We start from the raw sequence: 25,225 nt of genomic DNA, 5'->3' as shown, positions 1-25,225 counted from the left end.
GTTGCAGAACAGTCTGTATAGCCACGCTATCCCTGCCTCGCCTGTAGCCTATACTTCTTATTAGGTTTGATTCATCCTTTACTCACCTTTAAATTGTGAGTGAGTGAGTGAGTGAGTGAGAGAGAGAGAGAGATTTTATTTATTTATTTAATTAACATATTAAATTGTGGTTAATAAAGTTTCAATTGATAAGAGTCATGCGGGTTAGCTTATTTTTGTATGAAGCTGTAGTTTTCTAAAGCCACAGCTTAATATTCAGATTGTCTTCATTATCAATATTTTGGTGGGAACTTCATAACTTGAGAATTGTAAATTGTGGTTTAGCAAACTGTAATTCAATTGTGGTGTTCCAAAGTGTAATAAATAAATATCCTCTGAATTCATAGTAAGCTATTCTGAAATTTTGAATGTTGATTAGAAGAAATTATAGATTCATCTAGAAAAGTGAGTCATATCATGCTAAATTATGTCGTAACTGATGGAGAAATTGCTAGTGGCAATTTTCCTGTGAATTGCAGCCCTTATTGCTTGCACTCATTGCCACACGTATGTCAGGAGTGCAATGAATTTAATTCAAGACCCAACATACTGTCAGTTGTGATTGAGTTGCCAAGTAAGCAAGTTGATGCCTTACCTAGAGCAAATTCTGAAGACATGTCAGAGACTAGAAAATTAGGGGATAGATTTGGGAGCTATGTCAGAGGGGCATACTCCCAAATACAGTCCCAGAAATTGGTCAACTGATGCAGAATGCTTTGGTTCCATAGAAGGTGGTCTTAAGTGAGGATACAATTGTTAGGGAGACAGGAAATATAATTTCATAAGTGACAGATGGCACAAAACTTTAGTACATCTACTGGGAGCAAGAACTGGAAACAAATTTATCAGGTTGTAATGGGACTAGTGAATGTATGGTAAGAGATGTGGGGACTGATGGTTTAAAGCTTAAATAAACTAATAAACTGCTTATGAAATATAATGTCATGTTGAAATAAGGTCTTTATGATAAAAGTCATGTGAATTAACTTCAGGCTTGAGGACTCTGCAAGTCTTATCGACGAAAATTTTTATCAGCATGGCTGGTCTTAATGACATTTTGACAATGACATTGAGGATGCATTAAGAGTTCAGGGAAACCGCTAGTCTGTATGATTAGGGAAGTCAGCAGGAGATCAATTCAGGTCAGTGGCATAGGATAAAATTACATATGCATCCTCTCTGAGAGTACTTGTGTGCAACCATTAATAACCTTAAACACTGAAAGGAAAAGTGTAATAGAAGCAAAATCCTTCAGTAATCAAAGACTACATGTAAAAAAAAACATTTAAATAACTATAATGGGTGTATCAGGGTTATCAAAAGCAACAGAGTAAAAAACTTAATTTGTCTATATAGTAATGCCAGAAGTATTGTAAACAAATTAAACGAATTTGAGCTTTGATCAGGTCAAGTAATGCTGATGTGGTTGGGCTTACTGAGATGTACCATTCAAAGATAAATTTCATTTTGGTGAATACTGTGTTAAGGAAAGACGTTAGGGAAGGGCAGAGGGATGAGGTGCTGCTTCCTGATCAAAACTTCTTAAAGGTAACAAGAATCCCCTTGAGACAGATCAAGGTAATGCAGATGTTGAAGCAGTGATGTGAAATGACTGAGTAGTAGACATAAAAATCTCTTTAGGCAACCTGAGCGAGCTAGAAAATGATTTTACTTGCTTGTCCATTCACATTATACAATAAAGGGTTTTTGAACAAACTGGATGCTAATATCCTAGATCTACTTATCACTAAGGAGCCTAATAGTTACCAAAACTATTGACAGTGGGGGAAATCAATAGCAGACAGTGACCACAATACTAGAGAAACTTATGTAGTCAAAGGCAAGAGATTCACGCTGAAGAGACTACTGCATGGCATCAGATTCAAATATACTATGAGAAATGTTTAAAGGATTTAACCTCAAAAGTCACAAACGTATTTGTATCAATGGTCAAATTTCATAAGCACATGAAATACGAGACAGGACAAAATACACGAGAGCAAGATATACAAGAAAGAAGTAAGTAAATCCAATAGGTTCCTTAACTGACTGCAGTGGACAGTCCATAGAAAGCCCAGAAGAAATGGCAGATGAGTTGAACAAACACTTTTCATTGAAATTTAGCTTGAAAGCCTGGGGAATGTTAAAGTACCAGATTTCTATAAAATAAGTGTTACAATGATCTGAGATAAGCATTTTTTAAGAAAAATGCTACTGAGATTAAAGGAAGGCAAGGCTCCATGGGAAGTTGATATATATAATCAGTTGAAATTAAATAAACCTGCTGCATATGAGCACAGAGACGGACTGGGTCAAAATTTCTTACCAGGGAAAACTTGTAGCGACCTCATACTAGTGCAGGGGTTGGGAACCTGCAGCCTTTTGTCTATTTCTCTCAAATGCAAAATCCGCCTTTTATTTCATGACATAACACAAAACTCAAAATATTTTTAAGATAAATTTTATCTTTTTTTATATATTGTTATTCTCCTTATATAAATTAGTTTATTTTACACCGTACATCCAAAAGAAACATAAAAAGGCATAAAAATACTGGATAGATCGATAGAGGACAAAACAAAGTGAAAAGGTAAAATTATTTACATCAATAACTGTGTAGTTAGCGAGAGGCCTGTCAGTGGCAACTCGGTAATTGGCGAACTGGCAACCACCCAGTGATTCGCATCACAGGCCTGAGAGCTTCTTAAGAAAGAACTGTAACATGTTAAAGAAAATGTATGTGTTAAATAAAATGTATGCATTGCCTTTTCTAGTTAAGGAAAATAATAATGAGTTATATATTAAAATTAATACAAAATAAAGCATTTATTCTAATTCATTAATCTTTACAGAATATTATTGTTTCCATATAGATGATATGCATCACTTCCACATGAAACAACTTCATTTGGCAACATTGCCTTTCTTATCAGCGATGACTCATCTCGCTGATCAGTATCAGTTGACATTCCATCATTCCCCCCATTGCCATCGGTTTCCAGTGCTTGTTTCCTTTCAAATTGAATCTTCAATCAGTGTCTTTCATTTTTAATTTTTACTGGTAACCCAATTATGTCAAGAAATAAAAAAAGCATTAAAGGAAGAAAAGAGAGTATTCAATGAAGAATGGGAATTGCAGTATTACATTGTTGCAGTGAACGATAAAATGTTTGCTCTGTGATGCCATATTGGCAACAGTGAAGAAATACAATGCATATCAGCATTATGCAACTCATAATGACAACAAATATGCTAAACTAGAAGGAGAACCTCGAAAGTCTGCACTTAAGAAAATGAAAGATGGAAAGCAGCAAGAAGCAACAAGTATTCAAAACTAAGCCAGGACAAGGGACCGACATCACTGAAGCCACATATAAAGTAGTATATACTTAGAAGAAGAGGTAAGCGATGTGAAAAATCATAAAGAATGCATTGTTAAAGTTTGTGTGATGTTTAGTTCAGCTAAGTTTAAGAAGTACAAAAACTACTTCTTTCAAGGATTACCATAACTGATTGGTAACATGAATTAGCCCATAATAGAATAGCCTCATGTAATATGCCAAAGCAAAGACATTTATTATTCACTCGCCTCGGGTGAATCCACTGATATTACCGACTCAGCACAGGTGTTATTTTTTATTTGTGTTATAACTGCAGATTTTCTTTGTCATGAGAAATTACTGGCTTTGGGTACCCTTGCTGCCAGGACACGTGGTATTGACATCTTCATGATCCTCAAAGAAAAATGTGGTGAAGTGAAACTAAATTTATGTAATTTATTAAGTGTACACAGATGGCACACCTTCCATGAGAAGAAAACATGAAGGATATGTTTCCTTTACTATAGAAAGAATTTCCAGATACTTTGATATCCTTTCACTGTATTCATCAGCAGAATCTGTGTGCCAAATCTACTGTTTTAAGTGACACATTATATAAAGTTATAGGTATTGTAAACTACATTCAAGAAAATACATCACAATCTTGCCAATTTTGCAACATGCTTCAGATTGATGATGAAACAATCAGTGTGGATATTGCCATATCATTCTAAAGTACCCTGGTTGTCTCAAGGACAAATAATTGTCAAACTTTTATCTTTGTGAAAACAAATCACAAGCTTTTTTGAGGAACTGAATCAACAGTGTGAATTGTCAAAAGTGGAATTCTGCAGGGATATTGCATTTTTGTGTGATATAATGTCAAAGAAAAATGATCTGAATATTTTTTGCAAGGTAAAACCAAATCTATATGTGATATGTGGCCTTAAAATACAGGCATTTCGGAAAAAGCTGACCTTTTTCAAAACCTTGCTTACCCAATCGGAACTTTCAGTTGAACACTTTCCTGAACTGGCAGAAGGAATTAATGAACAGGATAGAAACAAATTATTAAGGAAACGTGATATGAAAGAATACACAGCTGTTCTAGGCTCCCTGATTGAAGAATACAATTTAAGGTTTGCTGATTTTGAGAAACATATCACACTGAAACTAGCTTTTCAACCACACCTGGTTGATGTCTCCAGAGCACCTGATGGCTTACTTAGTTTCTATTTGATGCAAAGAAAGATCCCCTTCAAATATGGAAAAATGCTGTTGATTATCCACGTCTACATCAACTACTATCTTGTTTTGGCACAACCTACTGTTGTGAATTAACATTTTCATATATGACACAAATTAAAACAAGCTTCAGATCTCAGATGATGGATATTCACTTGGAGGATCAATTAAAACTACGCTCAATGATGTTGGAACAAAATATCAGACTACTATCTGGCATTAACAGTCGCAAAAAAAAGTCATTAAATGGTTTGTTGTCTAAGTTCGTTCATTTTTAGTTTTGTTATCTTTGCTAAACATATAAATGTCTTCGCTAATTTTTTTTGTTTAAATTCCTAAAATTTGTAAATGTGCCTACAAAAATATAATTTTTTTATATATATATTTAATTCTCAGCAAGCAGCCTGATAGTATCTTAGTTAAATTAAATATGGTCTTCCAATGTAAAAAGGTTCCCTACTCCTATACTAGTGTTTATGGCCAAAATCACACCGGCTTCCAGCCCACCAGGGTTTACCTGGTAAGACTTACAGCCAGTCCACTTCTGTATGAGTGCAACAAACCATTGGGAATGTTAATGAGGGTGTCAGTGAATTCCATGGATACTCTTTTCCATGAATTCCAGGAAGATCTTCTTCTTGGAGAAGTAATGTCTCCTCAATTAAATGATAGTGCCAAACAAGAGGTAGGTAATTAGACACCAGTAAGTTTGACTTTTATGGTAGGGAAGATCACGGGTTGTATGTTTGACATCACTGAAGATCATGCAAACAAGAATGGTACATTGAATAGATCCCAGAATAGGTTCATTAAGTGGAAGTCATGCCTAACCAATCTGATAAATTACTATGATGTAGTCATTAAGTAGTTGGATATAGGTAACAATTTTGACCTTATTTATCCAGACTTTACGCCAGTCTTCAGAGTGAGCCAGTGTAATAAGTATGGTCCCTCGGGGATGAGGTCTGAGTCTCCTCCTATTTTTAATTTTCATAAATGATATTAAAAAGAGTATCCATGGTAAGCTATCAAAATTTCCTACTGATATGAAGGTGAGAAGGCAGATTAACAATCAGAATCAGGCCATGATGCTTCAAAAAAGATCTGGATCAGCTGTATATGATCTGAAAAAATGGCAACTAAAAGTTTAATGATTCTAAATGTAAAGTTATGCATTTGGGGAATTTGAAATCCTGGAGTCACATATAAGCTAGGGGAGGAGAGGAAACTACAAGTGGTTCAAGGTGAAAAAGATTTAGGTGGCACGATTCAATCTGACATGAAATTTTCCGTGCAATGCAAACAGGCGGCCAGGAAGGCACACGGTGCCCTGCGTATAATTTATAGAAACTTTGGTAGTAGGGAAAAGGACATCATTATCCCTTTTAACAAGAAAATGGTTAGACCAAATTTGGAATATTGTATTCAGGTCTACAGACTACACCTAAAAAAAAAAAAAAAAAAATTCTTTTGCATTTTTTTTTTTTTTTTTTTTTTTTTGGGTTCAGAGAAGTGTGTGATGTGCCTAAGAAGAATGGCTTAGACAGGTGTGGACAACAAAGCATTAAAGGAGAGATCTAACTGAGTGGTATAAGGCACCAGAGAGATTGAGTAAAATGAATGGGGAAGATCTGTTCTTCCTTATTGGATAACAGATGACTGGATTGAAATTCACTTATGGTCAGCAGGTTGTCAAACACTAAAATTAGTTGCCTCCCAAAGTGGCAAATCTGACTAAGTTTAAAGCAGAACTCTATGATTACCTTGTGGGAATGGGAATAATAAGAATATTCTGTTTTATTTGATTATTATTTAGTTTATTCATTTATGGCTGACGCAGAAAAGTTTGCTTCCTTACGTCATTTGTGCTTATTAATACTAACTTCATACCAAAAAGTGGCAATAAATAACCATAGCAGTTAATGATATAATTCAAGATTATGTTTAAGGAAAATGCATTCAAACTGAATTCTGAAAGATCTCAGTAATAATTTGTTAATAAAACTACAAAGTTTCTAAAATTATTTAAATATATAAGTAATGGGTTCTAGTCAATGTATCCATTTGACCAACAAAATTTCTGAATACATACCTCTTTTTAAGAAGAAGATCACAGTATTTTGCTAGAAGCTCAGGTGATTTACTAGATGAATTTGCCATTCTGGTTACAGCATTATTATTTATAAATTTGCCACAAGCCTATATATGCAATAAAAATGAAACAAAGAAATTAATTATAACAAATAAAATATTAAGATTTTTTTTTTTTTTTAAACTGTTTTTTGGATAAAACAAACCAAGAAGATTTAAATATGCAGAATATAATATTACACTGTCTCTGGCCACAGCTAACAATTCAGCTTTTTTTAGAATAAGCAAAGAAAATGGTGGTTTTCAAAGCCCTCTATCAGAAATTTCGCCATCAGTTATATCTGACATTGCATCCAGGGACTGTTATTTTCAAATATGCAATATCACACAGCAGGGATTCCAGATCCAATGATGTAAACAGAACTAAGAGAAACTATTACAGATTGCCACAGCAACTCAGTCAATACAATGATAATGCTGAGTAAAATAAAGAAAAAACATGGAAAATGAGAAGTTAGAATGGTCACACTGCTTTTCTGATCAGTAAATAAACACTAACAAGATTAGTCACATAATTCTGCATGGTGCATGCAGCTTATGGTTAATTTTGATAATTTTTTGTTTAATATATTTTATAAGTTAGCATCCCCCCGCCTCAAGCACTATTATAAAGAATTCCAAAAATAGGAGCAATAAATTCAAATTACCATGGAACAGTTTTAGACTAGATTGGAAGGTGTTTACTTTTAGCCAGCAAGTTTTTGATTACTGGAACTAACTGCCTCTGCAGGTAGTTGAGGCTGACAGTTTGAAAAAGTTCAAAATTCGACTTCATAATTATCTATGTGAAGAAAGGTGGTGCATAATTATTTATGTGAAGAAAGGAAGTGCATAATTTATCTAATTTCTTGTTTTTTTTTTGGGCCGATGTAGCAAAAGCCTGTTGCTTCCTTGCACTATATGGCTAATATTAATATTAGCAGATTGCCACAGGTTACAGGTTATTGAAAAATGACAATTTAAAAATTTATTGAAAAATACAGGTTACAGTCAAAAAAAAAAAAAAAAAAAAACCAACCATAAACTATCTTTTAGCTTACACATACTAGTAACTAAGGCAGAGATGGGGGGAACCCCTGGTGCTGTCAGACAACTAACTAGTAACTACTATTCTGTTAATTCAGGGGTCCCCAAAGTGGTCAATATTGACCCTGTGGTTCAATAATAAAATCTACAGGTGCGATTAAACATTTTTAATTGTATTCATAAATTTCAGGCCAAGTCCAGAAATAAAAAAAATAACCAAGATTTTAATACTAAAATAAAAATATAAAATATCTATAGCTTATGTTGAGAAAATGTTGTCATTTTTGAAAGACCTGATTTTTTTTTAATATTTAAATTAATTTTTTAATTTATTTACTGATCTAATGTAGTTCTCCCAGAACTTTGCGAGATAATCTGAGAGATAATCTTAATCGAACCTAATTACTTTCATTTGGGATGTTTCATATCTGCACTTACTCTAAAATATAAATTGAGCTACAACCCCAATAAGTGTAATGTACAATGTAAAGTACAATGGCTGGCACTGTATCTAAGAAAAAATGTCGACAATATTCACAAGAGTATTTGAAATTTCGATTTGTGCCCTCAATTAACAATGAAACAATGCTTATATGTATCGTTTCATTGTTGTAATGATGCCATGAAACCTTCGAAGATGAAAAAAAAAACACATTGAATGGATTCATTCTGATAAGAAACACAAAGATCTTAAGTTTTTTAAGTGCTGAAAGAAAAATTCGGAAATCGGCCAAATTTAAATAGATTTTTTAAAGCATCTGCTCATGCTGATAATGAAGGAGGACTGAAGGCATCATTCAATATCTTTCTTATTATAGCAAAGAAAGGAAAAGCATATACCACTGGCGGCGAGGAGATTATAATACCAACAATTAAAGGGGTGATTAAAATGATTATGAAGGATTCCTATCTTGTTTTAAAATGTCTGCCATTAAGTGTGATACAGTGCAACAACGTATTAATGAGATGGCCGACGATGTGGAGAAAACCTTGGTGTCTGAGCTTCAAAATTGCAAATTCTCCATCCAACTTGATGAATCAATTTAGGCAGTTCAAATATTCTAATGGCCTATGTTATTATGGCCAAGGCATTATAGCCAAAGCCAAAAAATGTATTGTCAACCAGTTTTTATTTGCCAGGTATATGAAAGTTGACAGAAAAGGTGAGACAATTTTACAATGTTTGGAAGAGTACTTTAAGAAGAACAATGTTCCCTCAGCAATATAACTGCAGTGGCTACTGATGGTGCATTGGCAATGGTTGGCTGTTAGAGAATTTTTGCAGCTCTTCTCAAAGAAAGGGTTCCAGAAGTATGCACTGTTCATTGTGTGTTACACAGACACCATCTTGTAGCAAAGAAACTCAGTGGTTTCTTTGCTACAAGATGGTGTCTGTCAGCTGCATGATGCTCTAAAAGTGTGTATCAGATCAATTAATAAAATAAAGTGCATATGCTAAATTCACATCTGTTTGCCATGTTATGTGAAAAAAATGACACATTCAACCAATTACTTTTGCATACTGAATTAAGATGGCTGTCAAAAGGTGATAGTTTGTCAAGACATCGATTTGTATGACTCAAACTGTGGAGATTCTTACAAGCATAGATACATTACTATGTGATGAGTTGGAAAAGTATAAGACCCATCTGCTCTATTTGGCAGACCTGTATTCAAAATTTAATGAAGTACAAAACCAACTCCAAGGTAAAGATGTTACCATCATTCAAGCCCACACAATTCTATTAGGGTTCCAAGTCAAGATAGGCCTATATATATCTTCGTTGGCAGATTTTCAGTTTTTCTCAAACTTAAAACAATTGGAAGGAGGTAAAAACTTTCAGATGATCATAATATTGAAAATGGAGTTAATTAAACAATGAATTCATTGTATGTTGACATAGAAGCTAAATCTTTATTTAATAATAAAAGTATCAGCAATTATTGGAATTAATGTATAAACATTACAACAAAATATCCCAAGCTTTCTGCAGCCATTGAGCCATTTTTACTTGTGTTTCTGAGCATGTACATGGTCAAAGCCAGTTTTAATCACATAAATGGCATTTTAACAAAAGAGAGGAACCGACTTAGAAGAGCGTGACGAGTTAAGATTAAAACTCAAATTTCAAACCCAATATTAAAGAGCTCATTAAACCCATCAACCACATTCTTTGCATTAATGACGTTCAATAGAGAATATGTTAATTTATTTTTAATGCTTTATTTTCACAGAGGAATTCAGAAAAAAAAAACCCACTTCAAAAGTAAATTTTTAAATTAAAATATTTTAATTTTAAATGATACATAAATCAAATCAGACCCCATTTAGAGCTTCATTGAATGTTTCCCACATTTTTCAATATAAATTAAGAAACATCCTCTTCACTGCCATTAAACTCAGAAACAGCCCTTAAATATTATTTTTAATTAAATGGTTGGAGGCCGATAAAGTATAAAAGATTTCATTAAGAGGTCGCGACTCCAAAAAGTTGGGGCCCCCTGTGTTAGGGTTCCTCCTCCCCCACTCCAAATTCTAGCATTACAAACTGTTGGCACAGATATGCAGCAGTGCTGCACTGACTACTTTCTAAAACTCTCATCACATGCATTATGTGACAATTTCTCCTTATAAATGAAAAAGGGCCTGTGGTACTGGATTCCATGACTAAAAGAAAATAACATACAGTATACATCCAGTGACAATTTTTAATGACTAAAAATGGAGCTTTTAGTCATTAAAATTTGTCACTGGATGCATACTGTTTTGTTATTTTCTTTTATAATTTCTCCTTCCTAGTACCATGTTCCAATCATCAGTAATGTGTTATTGAGATATCCTTGCACATTAACAGAAAAGGTGGCTTGGAATGTGAAATCAGTGGAATCTTCGAAAATGAGGCATAAGCTTAAATATTCCCTTTGACCATCATTTCCATAAAAAAGAAGCTATAAATTTTCTGATATGAAATGGTGCAAAACATGTTTATTTTTTATTGTATTTATATTATTCTTACTCAATAACATAGTGATGATTTTCAGTGCTCCATACCTGAATGGTGCACATTTAACTTGACCTTCATGCTCAAGTGAAAAGTGACTGTCCCTGAAAGCATGCTATGCCCTCTTCCACTTTCTGTTGAAAGTCACACCAAAACATCATATCACTGCAACTTATTAGCTTTCAAAAGTATATACTTCTAGAGGCTATACCTCAAACAAGAGTCATGTAGCCATGACTCTTGTTTGAGGCATATTAAACTCATGGCTACATTTTAAGAGGACATTTGCAGGCTTCTCTGAAATTACAGTGTTTCATCCGTAGCAGGGATACAGCCTGAATACTCTCCTGCAGATACTTGTTTCAAACTGCTTACACCAATTGTAAACTGACTTATGTTGTGGTGGTTTCTTTTTGCAGCATGAATGTCTTGGAAACCTGGATAACATAAAATGCTTTTTCCTGTGAATGAACCATCTTAACACAATTCCTCTGACGATAGAAATTATATTGCTGTCAGAGATTTAAAATATATATATATATTGCAGTGTACTTATTATTCAAATCTGAAAACACAAATTCACTACAAAAAGAAACCACCACAACAGCATAAGTCTATTTACAGTATTTATGGTTTGATTTTCATGATCACCTGAAAGTCTATCTAAATTTACAGTGATATAGTCTGTACAGTAGCAGTGATATGGCCTGGACCTTTTCCTGCAGATAACCTGTTTCAAACTGCTTACACCAATTGTAAACTGACTTCGATGTTGTGGTGTTTTCTTTTTGTAGCATGAATTTGTCTTTGTAAATAGGATTACATAAAATGCTATTTCCTGAAAATGAACCATTTTGACAACACAATTCCTCTGACTGGTGATGGAAATTATATTCCTGTCACAGATAATAAAAAAAGAGGAAAAAAAAAAAAAAGCAATGTATCCATTATTCAAATCTGAAATAGCAAATTCACTACAAAAAAGAAACCACCACAATACCATAAGTCAATTTACAGTATTTATGGTTTCAGTTTCATGAGCATCTGAAAGTGCAGCAGATGTTCATGAAACAAGAACCCCCCACTAACAGTTGCTAATAAAAATACAAAATTGGCCTGTAACATGGTCCTTTAAATTTATTGCATATTAGCCAAAATAAAAAAAAAAAAAATTTCCAACATGCAGAGTAATGTGAATTTCCAAAATATTAAACTCCTTCAGGCAGCACCCCTATTCTTTTCTGTGAATATGTTAGTGTAATATTAGACTAACATTCAAATTTCATTCTAATTTTTTAAAAGAACACAAATTCCATTTTTTCCAATAATTCTGAATAAGTCTGTTAAATGGGAAATTTTGGACTATGAGGCCTCTCAGTTTTTCTGTGCATAATTAAAGCTATCATAGATAAAATTCTGATTTCATCTTACAATTAATCTCCTCATGTAATTGCAAAGACATTTTATTTTATCTATGCTTAAATTAAAATGGTTTTATAATTAACTGCAAAGGTGAAATGATAAATAAGACGAATAAATAAAATGCTTCAGAATTCTTTAATATAGTTTATTCTAGAAACATGGGAATATCCTTTGCAATACTACTGCCCCTACTTCTCATTTATTCCATTTATAATTCCACATCCAGTTACATTACTAGAGGTTATTTTCAAAGGGATAAGTTCCATAAAAATGGAGCATTATATTAACTGTACCAATATATATATATAAAAAGGGAAATAAAACTGAATGTGAAATTTAGAGCAATCTGGCTCCTTAGCATACCATGTGAAATCGAAGAAAGGTACTCAGATATATTTTACTTCATTTGCTAGATTAGAAAAGGGTTAAATGTATTATTGAATGTAACCTTGGGGAAGAACAATGTTTTTGGTTTGGCATACCCTAGGCATGCTGGAAACACACGTTTGTGCTTAAATAAAGTATACAGAAGTTGCAGGGAGAGCACAATTCTGTTTTGCGATGATTCCTATTATTAAGGCACCATATATTCTCAACTGCAAGAAGTGGCTGGTGCTATTATATAAGAATAGCATTTCATTATATCAATTCCACATGTGGTTATACTACAGTACCAGAGACTGTTTTCTGAAAGCAAGTTCCAGAAGATTGGAACAAGATATTAATTATACCAATATCTGCAAAGGGAAATAAAGCTGAATGTGAAAATTACTGATGAATTTCACTCTTTAGTGTACTAAGTAAAATCTATGCAAGTAACTCAGAGTATTACGTTTAACTTTCTCTAATAAGGTTAATGTACAAATATTACCAAATGTAAACTTGGTGAAGAATAGTCAGGTTTTAGGCCATACAAGGAACAAGAACAAAAATCTGTACTAAAATCAAGAAAAGTCATGGGAACATAACAAGAACCTGTAATTAAGATTTGTTGATTGTGAAAAAGGATATACCAAAGTGCTTAGCAAGTGTTAAGAATTTTAGAAACTATAGCAGCATAGTGGATAATTATTGTGGATCTTTTTAGGAGATTAAGCTTGTATGAAAATGGGGTAAGGAAAAACTTAAGAGAGATACAGCTGTATCTTATTTCCACTTTTTATAATTTTCAGAGACCATTTCATAAAAGAATGTAAGTTACTGACAAACTTTAGTGTGGGAGCTTTAAAGATTGGGTCGTTAATGTGCTGAATAAAGCAAAGAAAGGTTGTAGAGAATTTGGAATGAAAATTAGTTGCACAAAAATAAGTTAAGAAATTTGGGAAAAAAGGTGAGAAGAATAATAATAAATTACAACAAGTTATTAATCCTCTATGTCCAAAAACAGTCTTTAACAAAGATGTATATTACTGATGGAAAAAATGGAGATCACACATGGAAATAAACAAGTAAAGCAAGAGGCTAAATTCACTTAGAGAAAAAGAGAAACCTGCCAAAAAACAAAGTGTTTAAAAAAAAAAAAAGACAAGATATTTAAATTGTTAAGTCTATTTTAATCTGTGGAGCTGAGAACTGGATATATAAAGGAATTTATCAGAAATGAGTTTTAAGAAAAACAAACAGAACTAACATGAAGAAGCAATGACAAAACCATATTACATATGAGGAAATAATTCCTGGGATAACAAATATACAATCATACAGAGAAAGGACGAGAAAAAGGAGGTTTAGATAAGCAGATATTTGAAACAAAAATAGGCCATGAAGAGGAAAATGGATCAATGACAGCAAAAAAAAAAAGGCTTACTCTAGCCAGGATTAAACATCTAACAGGAAATAGGACAGCATCATAGAAAATGGCAAACAAAAAGCAATAGTCCACCAATAAGAAGACTGACTTGTACTACTCAGTGGGTGTATAATGGATAGTGGTAGTAATGATGATGTGACTAATCCAAACACATCTAGCTTTATCTTCCCAAGTTGGATGTTGCACATTTCTGATTGTGAAGTGTTTTAAGTACATGCTTTGCCTCTTGCCCTCAGGAACAAAATGATGTACCATATTTTGTCGGTAATAATGACTGCTCATGAAATAAGTCTCCATTAATCTGGAGTTTACAAACTCACAGTAAAAATGCACAGGTACTGCTCTTTGTGGTAATCAGTCACCCTGCCAAGGATGTATCTGACAGATTGCTTGTAGTAAAATAAGCTTGTGGCATGCCCACGGTAAGCACAGTCTCACAGCTAACAATCAGTTAATTGTTTCTTTGGAATTTTCTGCACATTGGCAACTCAGGTTACATCTGTCTGTGATTATGGGCTGATTTAGTTGTGAACTGAAAAAGCTGAAATAACTCAGGAGGGGGAGAAAAAAAAAAAAAAAAAAAAAGACACTTCCTGAGATCAACCAAGTGCAGTCTTGACTGAAAATGCATTTGAGAATTTCTCCAGTATCCAAACCCAGACCAATACAAATGAGTGACAAGTGGCAAAAGCACTACACTCTGATGCAGAACCAAATTTCACCTCAAATAAAGCACTAATCCAAAAACAATTCATCAGCAAGTTTAAATGTATCAGGTGTTGCTAGTGGTTGGTCTAACAGGATGATGCTAATCTACTATGCCTGAATGACCATTCCAATCATTGATAAATTACATTTAGAATGGCCATTTACATTATATGTACAGTATCATCATATTGTACATATAACTTAAAAAGAGGCACCACCATTTTGTAGAGAGAGAGATCATCAGCTTTATATAGTGGAACCTACATATTAGGATATTCAATATTAGGCATAGGTAGTAATGAGTGAAGGTACTTGTACCCATGAAGAATGAAAATTCACCTTATTTATTAACTCACCACTTGCACAAATGTTATAAGTAAAGGGAATAACATTACCTTGTCTAAGGCAGCTACAAAACCAGCTTCATTATTAAAAGCTGTCATTACTAGTGCATTGTATTTGCGATGTACATCGAGTATAGTATTTACATAAACTTTGGGATCATTTAAGGCTGCTTCTCCACATTTTTCTATGGCAGATAATCCTTGGTGGTGAATATGACTTTCAAGTAAATTTCTCAATTCACCCAAACCATCAGGAATACGAGACACCAGCTGAAACATTCTTCCTAAATCTGCAAAATATTTATATGTATTACTAGAGGAAACTTATTTAAAAAAATTAAATTCTGTTTAAGTATATGACACTCTCAGGCAGAATTAACAACAAACTTCTCTCTCTTTCTTTTTTTTTTTTTTTTTTTTTTTTTTCAATTTAATAAAATAAACTTTTCTGCCTATACTCAAGTACAACCACACAAGAATTTACAAGATAAAGATTACAAGAACAAAACCACATTTTGTGATGTCTTATGAATTCAAACACATGTCATGCATAGCTTTATACTTGCATATTTGTACACAACTTTGTATTTGGTTACTAGCATTGGAGTCTCAATGATTGGGAATATTAGCAATGATTTACTGAAGATGACAACTGGGAATTTATTTAAAAAAGGAATATTAAATATTAATTTTGGTTAACTGTTTACTACAAACCAAAGCATTCGATAAGTCATTTTTTTGTGATAATTAAACATACACAGTTCATAACACAATACTTGCATGCATGTTTTTAGATGTAAAAATAAAAAAAAAAATGATTGAGAAAATATAGTAAAATTCAAATTACTGTTGTTCTTCAGAAGAAAATTACACAACAGTAAGAATTGGATTCCCTAGGTGTTCAATGATTATTTTCATCATAAAATAAACTAAATATAAACAATCACATATGGTATCAAATGAATATAGTTTTATTACTAAAAATCTGATAGATAAGATATTTCTTAATATACTGATACATAAGCATGAAACTCAAAAAAAATTTAAATAAGAAAATTCACCAAGTAGGGTAATGTCTATCATGCAGTAATAACCCTAGTCAGAGACGGCAGCCCTATGCACAGGAAGATTTTCTGTGTGCATGCCAGCGATATTATACAGTGGATTCCGGTTATTTGGGCCACCGGTTAATCAGGGCAGCTGTTTATTTGAGGCAAATCTTAAAAAACAGAAACCAATCAAGAAAATAGCCAGGGTTTACTTCGCTTAATTGGGACAGCATGCCGTTTAATTGGGGCAGGAGACCGCAGCACTGGAGATTACCCTACAATTGTCTCCGACGGTACCACGTGGTTCGGTCGAAATTCTGGAGATCACAACCATAAAACAATTAGCAGTCACCTGTTTATTGGGCTTTTCTGTTAGTGAAATCTACCATAAAGAGACAGTAAACTCGATCTTACTGAATTTACGATAATACAGACAGCTGGAATTCTGTGTTATTATGGTGAAATGTGTTTACACTTCCATGAAATCTTCAATCATATAAAAAATTAATTTTCAGATCTTCTCTTCATTCCTATTATTAAAGCTTTGTAACTCGTTACTCCATTCTCACTTGCGCATATCATGTTACTTGCATTTAGTGTGTGCTGTGATCGTTGTTATTGATTGCTTATCTTTTTACTGTTTTAAATTTTAACCCCCACCCACAAATGTAAGTGAACAGAAATGTCAACTAGTTCGTATGTACATATTACAGTACGTATTAATTATTCCGATTATCATGTATATTCTCCCGATTTTCACGTATCATTTAATTTTTTAATTGGTAAGGTAATAAAGGGTAAATTTGTGCTTAATATATCTTTGCTTTTATAGCCTGTGGATAATATTCTTCCTATTTTCTCTAATTAGAATCGCTGTTTAATAGAAGTAAAATTCAATTCACAAACATGATCACAATGACCAGCGCTTACTGCACATTGTATAGTGAAGGGTACTTTACTATGGTGACTCAATCGTAACGTGATTTAATTGTACAGTGAACCAATTGTAAAGGGAAGGGGGGGTTACATTGCATTTTTAAATATTTACGTGAAACTTCAGATAATTGGGGCAGCTGCTTAATCAGGCCAAAATGCACTAGTCCCGATGTGTCCCAAATAACCGGAATGAACTGTATTTTGTTTTTAAAATCCGAATGCTTACTTCCTCATCTGTCCAATGCTAAACCAAATTTGTCAGAATCTGTTTCACATGGAGTATTTGCACTTGCCTCAAAGTCAAAATAAAGCAGGTAAAAACATTTTTCTTATTTATTTATTTTTTTTTATGTGAACCCCAAACACGAGAGGTATTAGAACCTATAGTACTTAGTACCGTGCTTGGGTTGGAGGTTGATAAGACGAAAGCAGATATTTGTTGACAATAGACTTGAACTTCTGTAGATTGTAATTTTCAGGAAATACGTATGAAGGAAGGTTGTTCCAGAAAATGGCAGTTGATTGAATAAATGAGGAAGATGAAAAGTTGGTTCTGTGGGTTTGAAGTTGGACAGTAAATGGATGTTGACTGGTGGCAGCACGTGTTCGGACTGTTTTGAAAGAGAGAGCGGGAATTATAGAAGCCAATTCAGAAGAACAGCGCCCATGCAAGTATCTGTAGAAGAGGCATGCAGCAGAAAGAGTGCGTCTATGAGAAAGCGAGTGGAGAGACCTAACTGCCCTCTTCTGAATGGAATCAAGAAGCCTGAGAGGTTTTGAGGGCACCACCCCAGATGTGGGAACAATATTCCATGGCAGGGCGGATTTGCGATTTATACAGAGTGAGCAGCTGTTTGGAAGAAAAGTAACGCCGAGAGTGAAAGAGAAAACCAAGTTTTTTAGATGCAGAGGAAGCAATATTTGTAATGTGCTTGTTCCAAGAGAGAGATTAGAAGTCAGTGTAATCCCCAAAAGAGATATATCATTTTGCCTAGAAATCGGAGTGTCACTAAAGATAAGCATAGGAGCAGAAGAATCCTTTTTGCGAGATATAAGACAAGACTGAGTTTTAGAAGGGTTGAAATCAACTAAGTTGTCTTTGCCCCACTGGAGAATTACCTGAAGATCGGCATTTAAGGAATTGGTAGCAGATTTTCGAGAAGTTGAAGCTGATTGAGCAGGACAAGGTTTCTCAAAATGGAAAGTGGAATGCAATGTGCTATCATTGGCAAAACTATGGATAGGATTTCCAGTCAATGGAAGAAGGTCATTAATATACAAGAGGAAAAGAGTGGGGGAAAGAACTGAACCTTGGGGGACACCGGCATTAGTGGAGAAGTTAGAAGACAGAGAGCCATCTACCATCACCCTCAGTGAGCGATCAGAGAGAAAACTGGATAACAAATTACTAAAAACAGTTGGTAAACCATAAGATGGAAGTCTGTTTAGAAGACCTTTATGCCAAACATGATCAAAAGCCTTTGAGATGGCAAGAGCGACTACTTGTGTTTCACCGAACCTTTCCATTGAATTAGTCCATAAATGGGTAACATAAGCCAGAATATCACCAGTGGATCGACACTGACGGAATCCATACTGGCAATCGTTGATCAAATGGAAGGTTTCTAAGTAGTTTAAGAGTTCAGTTAATTGATTTCTCCATTACTTTAGAAAGAGTAGAAGTAATTGCAATGGGACGATAATTGGATGGGAGGGATTTGTCACCCTTTTTAGGAACTGGCTGGATATGAGCAAATTTCCAAGCAGAAGGAAAAACACCTTTGGAATAAGAAAGTAAAAAAAGATGGCAAAGAATAGGAGTAAGTTCACACCGACCCAGCAGGTCCTTTGACCTGCTGGGTCGGTGTGACTAGAAAACGGAAGCCAGCTGGAGTTGTGAACATTAAAATCACCAAGGAAAATTACCTCACTGTTAGGAAAGTTGGACGGGAGAAAGTCAAGTTGCAAAGAGAGGAAGTCAAAGAGCTCCAAGTGACAGATTTGACAGAAGTGACAAAGAGCTCCAAGTGACAGAATCAGCTGGATCAAGTATCTTGTCTCGCCTTGATATGTGAACACCTTGGAAACCAGCAAATGCTTAGATAGTATTTCCACTACAAACTTATGATGAATTAGATTCAACCTGTTCAATTCAGTAATAGTGTTAATACACACATGGTGGTATTAACCTCTGCATGTAAAGTAAAAATATTTCCAACTAGTTTATCCTTAAAATGTTAAAATTTAAAATAATTTAAAAACTTAAGTTGAATGGCAAATGAACTTTTTGTGGTTTATGTTGCACACACTCAGTCATATTATAAAACAAAATATGAATCACCCTTGTTCTGTATGAGTTACAAAGATAGAGTTCAACATAAAAAAAATGCATTTACAACTGATCAAAAAAAAAAAAAAAAAAAAGTATATTTAAATCTGTAAAAAATAACTGAAATTTAACTACACAGCTGCATTATACAAAAAAGAAAACCATGTACTGATGGTGAATTTTTGAAACAGTTTTTTCGCCATGCTCTGGTCTTTTTTGAAGGTTTTCTCAAAATAAGTGATATTATGGCTAAAATTTGGGAAATTTCCCTTTCAGCTTGGAATGCCCAGTATTGTGTGATATGTTTAAGATATAAAATTACAGTTAGAAATGATCTAAGAGAATGTGACATTGTTACTCTAACTATAAATAAAAGCACACACATAAATGATGCCCATTTCAGCATAGTTTTATTAACGAAATGTAAATAAATAATATAGGAAGTGTGGCATTTTCCCAATGTAAGAAACCATGAAAGGCAAATAAGCATCACTGTAAATGTCTGACATTTGCTGGTGGTATGGAAGTGGCAAGAAAACCCATGCTGTTCATCTCCCTATGAACCATGAACACTAACACACGTCGTTTTTGCACAATTCACTACATTTGGATGGATGTTCAAAACTTGAGAGAAGAGTACACCCCAACACCAAACTCAAATGGGATTGAAAACTTCATTATATTTATAAATTTGTAAATTACGGTACAGATCTATAAAAACAATGGCAAAATGTTAAAAAAAAAAAAAAAAAACGGAAAAAAAAGTCAAGTAAACATAACTGAAATCTATGAACTTATCAATTTTGTTATGAACCATTCATCTAAATTATACTTTTTTCTTTTCACTATACCTTATAGTAGCTAAGCAGTCAGCTTGGAAGCAGAATACAATATACATTTCAGTTAATCATAGTTCAAGCCCATATGACTGCTGAACAGACTGAATGAATATTGTTTTCAAAATGATAATTTGCAAATTCCTCTGACCTATGTGGTCAGACCAGAGTATAGAAAGAACATTTTTTAAGCATGAGACAGCTTCTGCAGCACTTTCTACAATTTCTGGTAATTTCTCTTATCACCCACAGGTTTTAGAATGGAAGAAATGCCCTGTGGGCATTTCTTCCATTCTAAAACTTCAGCAACGATTCCAGCATCTATTAATATGGGCCTTGAAAAGGTTATCATCCAAGCATAAAAGTATGCATTCTACACAAACTCAATCACATTCTTCATATGAAATTTCAATTGTCAACCTTTATTCAGATTCAGTAAAATTTTTCTTCCCTTTGCAGCCATTCAATGAATGTCCCACTCCATCAATATTTGTCTGTAATTGTAACATTAGTATTAGTAATGGCAAATGATGCAAGAAAGCTAGCCTATATATCATCAGCCAAAAAAATAAAACAAAAAACAATACTTTGCAGTTTTCAGCATTCCTGAGCATTACTATGCAGCATTCATGAGCAGACAGATGGTCAGGAATCATACTTACTGTTTCTGCAAGCCGAAGAAGTGGGGACAGTCGTCTGGTGTACTGCAGGGAGAGAAAGAATGCTACGTGCTTGTTTCAATGACTATATGGTATGTAGAAGTGACCTCAGGCGTTAGAATGCAGTAATGTATATGGAGTTGACAGAGGGATTGAACACATCAGGGTCCTACTAGAGGAATGGGCTAGCAACCCCAGACTATCCGAGCACTACTTTTTCCTCTCATCCTCACACTCCTTTTTACTGTTCTGAATCCCTATCTTTTATTTCTTGTGCATGATTAGGTTTCGAAAGCAATATCAAGATGCCATTTTACTGCTATACATATTGACTTCGCCTCGTACAAAATTCAGCATCTTTTTCACACTATTTTGTACATTATGACTTCTCCCCTATCCTGGGATGCGTGGCCTCATTGTGTTTAACCCATATGTCTTACTGCCTTCCAATGCCCGAGGTCGCTTCTACATACCATATAATCATTGAAACAAGCACGTAGCATTTTTCCCCCTGCAGTACACCGGACGACCCTCCCCACTTCTGCAGCTTGCGGAAACAGTAAGTATGATTCCTGACCATCTGCTCCATCTCATGATTTCAACTTTCAATGATTATAATGGTTCTTTCGAGATTTAAACGGATGCACTTTCAAACTTCTGATAATTTCAAGTTTGTTTAATTCTCTTGCGTTTGCCCATCATTTTCGCGATTTCTAAACAAAAACAAAAAAAAATAAATAAATAGTTATTATAAAAAAAAATTCCAATATTCCTGACATAAATAATGAAACAAGATTTGTCCTTTTGTGGTACCACGGCACAAAAATTTACGTAACGCACTAAAACAAACTAAACATATGGTCTTCCCCCCCCCCTTTTTGAGTGATGGGTGTGAAGACAGTGGGGGTTGCAAGATATGCAATCCCCACTTCTTGTCACTCATTTACGACTTCAAAACATCTGGTTATACCTATTCTAGTTATTACTTGAATTTTATGATTTCAGGTTGATTTTTTTTTTATTTGGAGTCTTGAAGTGTCCCGGTTAATTCAATCCCGGTAAATTGAGAGTCTGCTATATATATATATAAAACTAAAGTAAGTATTCTTACATATATAAATAAGTATGTAAGAATAGATAAGTCTGATAAAGTTTGCATAGATGGAGGCGAAAAATTCACAAAGTGCCAAGAACTAGAAGGGAAAGGAAAGCAGAAAAAAGTACTGTAGATTTGTAAAAGGCGAAAGAATGTTAATATCCTAAAAGTTAACTTTAGGTTAAGACTTAACACTTCTTATTCATACAAACATATATATACATACATACTTTTGCATCGTTTACTGCTACTTTGTAGCGTGCATTTTGGTGCATCTACCATACCTTGCTTATTTATTTTTATCCATCAACTGAAATTTTGATTATTTTATATCACACACACACACACAAATAAGATATTTGCCATGCTACTGGCAAATATCCTATTTTAGCTTATTATAAGCAACGTGTAGTGAATTGTGCCTTTCTGCTGCCACTGATATTAGCTTTTCTATTATTTTTTTATTTATTCTCATTATATATTTTCATTACTTTTTATCTCTCTATTTAATTTTTGGATTAATTGGATTATATTTACATCCGGGTAGCGTGACGATGTGCTAACGCTACGTTCATACCGTCACCTATAGCCTAATTTGTTTCTATATACATATATATATATATATATATATATATAGTCGAACTTCCCTATAACGAATTCGATAAATCCAGCGAAAAAATTCGTTATAGAGAAATTTCATTATACAGAGAATCTTTTTTATTAGAAATTGTTGTCTAATTAGAAAATGAAAATGAATCTACATTTATTTTTAATGTATTTTATTTCAAAAACACTTATTTAAATTACGTTTACACAATTTTCGCCCGGTATCACAAATTAAAAAAAATTGCAATTTTCGTACAATTAAAAAATTCTGATTCTCAAAGAAAACCTCACATTTGTTCAGAGCATTAAAAACATTATCAGGAACATTTTCACAAAACTGTAGACCCATATGAACCGCTTTAAAAGCGTGAATCATTTCTTTGCGAGTTGACTTTTCTACGGGTTGTTCTGATGTGTCTTCAGCGTCATCGTTAATTTCTTCGTGATCATGGTCGTGTCTAACACTGTTCAGCAGTATTTCATCTTAATTTGGATGTTCTGTTGTAGTAAGATCTTGATCTACACAAACATAACCATTAACGTTATTTCATTTTCGATGTTTCTGGACAATTCTAATAATGTCCAAAAGTTTTTCAGTTGTGAAAAAGACAGTTCATCTTGTTCGTTCAGTTGTTGCCCGAACTCTGTATTCAATGCAAATCCCGCTTTCGAAAAACAATTTTGAATAGTGTATTCAAAATTGTTTTCTTTGAATACACTATTCACTTTGTTTTCTGACATTGTTTATCCAAACTTCGGCCAGTTCAGAGATGCAATCTCTAAGTTTAATTGTAACCTCCAAGTTTCTATTTTCTGATAACGCATTGACAATCTTCATTATTATTCTCTTTTGATAATGAAATTTAAAATTTTTAATAATGCCTTGGTCCACTTGCTGGAGTTTTGACGTTACGTTTGGTGGTAAAAACAACTTCACACTTTTAAGTTTGGCAGGATGTGCCGGACAGTTGTCAGTTACCAACACGATTTTCCCTTTTTCTTTTGTTATACGCTTGTCTAGTTTTAATATCCATTTTTCAAAATTATCACTTGTCATCCATGCTTTTTTTATTAAAGGTGTAGCCAACTTCCAAAGATTTTGTGCCTTTAAAACATCTTAGGTTTTTTGATTTTCCGATGACTAAAAGTCTCAATTTTTCACTTCCTGTCATATTTGCTCCAACTAGCACAGTGATTCTTTCTTTGCTTTGTTTTCTGCCAAAACATTTATCATCCTTAAAAGAAAGTGTTCTATTCGGTAAACATTTAAAGAATAAACCCATTTCATCAGCATTAAAAACATCCTTAGGTTCATATTATTCCAAAATTTTCTTTAAGGTACTGTTCCTCTAACTGTTGCAATTTTCTTCTCTTACATTAACACTTTCTCCACAATTCTGTGGCGCTTCTAAAATTTATCTAGCCACCCAGTGCTCGCATTAAATTCTATATGTCCAATGGACTGTGCAAATTTCAGAACTTGTTGCTTAATTATTGGACCCAATATTGGTATATTCTTTCCACATATCATTTGTACCCGTTTTAGAACTGCTTTATTATTATTATTATTATATTATCATTAGCCATATGGTGCAAGGAAGCCTGAGGCTTTTGCTGAACCAGCCAAAAAAAAAAAAAAAAAAAAAAAAAAAGAGTTCCCCTGAGAGAGAGAGAGAGAGAGAGAGAGAGAGAGAGAGAGAGAGAGAGAGAGAAAAGGGAATCACCAAGAAAGAAGAATGATGATATCCAGCCAGCTTGGGACCTTGGGTGTGCAAAGCTCATAATCACCAGATGTGGCCCCCTGGGGTTAAATTATCACAACTTCGTATATACACAACTTAATTTGCTTCTTTTCTGCTCCTCCTTCAATTGCATTTAAAATTGATCCTTGGTTTTTTAAAATCGTAGATAAGCTGCTTGCAGGTATGTCATATTTCTCCGAAATATCTTTTTTCTTAAAACCCTGGTCAATATCATGAAGAATCTTTACTTTATCATTAATACTTAAACACTTTCGTTTCGACATTGTTTCCGCAACTATAAAAATTACTCGCCTGCAGCTTTTGCCGATATACACACTGCAAACTTCGCTGTGCTGGCCATATAGTGAATTGTTAGTACCGCCTACTCAATGATGTTCGCTTGCCAATTCAACAGTATCACGTGACTTTTCCTATCAATCACTTTGAAGAAATATACGACTTTGAATTTCTTTTATTTTGCTTTCATTCATATATATACGAAAGAAAATTTATGGTTAATGTATGCTGTATGTTACTTTTCAAAAAAAAAAAAAAAAAAAAAAAAATACAAGAGCATACAGCCTATGTGATTGATGACAAATTGTTCTAAAAGAACAAAATTAAAAATAAAAAAAAATCATGAAAACCATCTACTGGGAGTCCAGTTAGATGAGAATGGGCATATCATATAATGATTGACAGGAAGGTCACATGGTATGGTTGAGGTTGAATGTCACTCAGTAGGCATTACTAAAAACCGACTATGGTAGCATTCCATGTATTCCTGCCACAGCATGCTAAAGGTTTACTGCAGCGAATTTCGTTTTCCCCTTAGCCAACATCAATTTACAAATCTACCTTATTTATTGTAGTTTATGACCACTTTTAAGAAAACCCCTTTGGTT

General features: G+C 33.8%; 1 protein-coding gene across 4 annotated transcripts in view; it reads right to left on the bottom strand.

Moving 5' to 3' along the window:
- The window catches only part of Cul1 (cullin 1), a 440,744-nt gene that overhangs the window by 195,541 nt on the left and 219,978 nt on the right, over positions 1-25,225 (bottom strand). For 3 of the 4 annotated variants that reach the window (XM_090389115.1, XM_090389116.1, XM_090389117.1), the window contains 3 exons: positions 15,119-15,357; positions 6,697-6,803; positions 2,644-2,754 (listed from right to left, as the gene is read on the bottom strand). In XM_090389115.1, coding sequence (XP_090245241.1) covers positions 2,644-2,754; positions 6,697-6,803; positions 15,119-15,357 — 457 coding nt within the window. The remainder of the gene's footprint in view (positions 1-2,643; positions 2,755-6,696; positions 6,804-15,118; positions 15,358-25,225) is intronic. The other variant, XM_090389118.1, reaches the window with a different exon arrangement.

This window comes from Mastigoproctus giganteus, chromosome 14, assembly GCF_048544385.1.
Source record: "Mastigoproctus giganteus isolate SK-2022 chromosome 14, ASM4854438v1, whole genome shotgun sequence".
Lineage (NCBI taxonomy): Eukaryota > Metazoa > Arthropoda > Arachnida > Uropygi > Thelyphonidae > Mastigoproctus > Mastigoproctus giganteus.
This window is presented reverse-complemented; position numbering and strand designations above follow the sequence as displayed.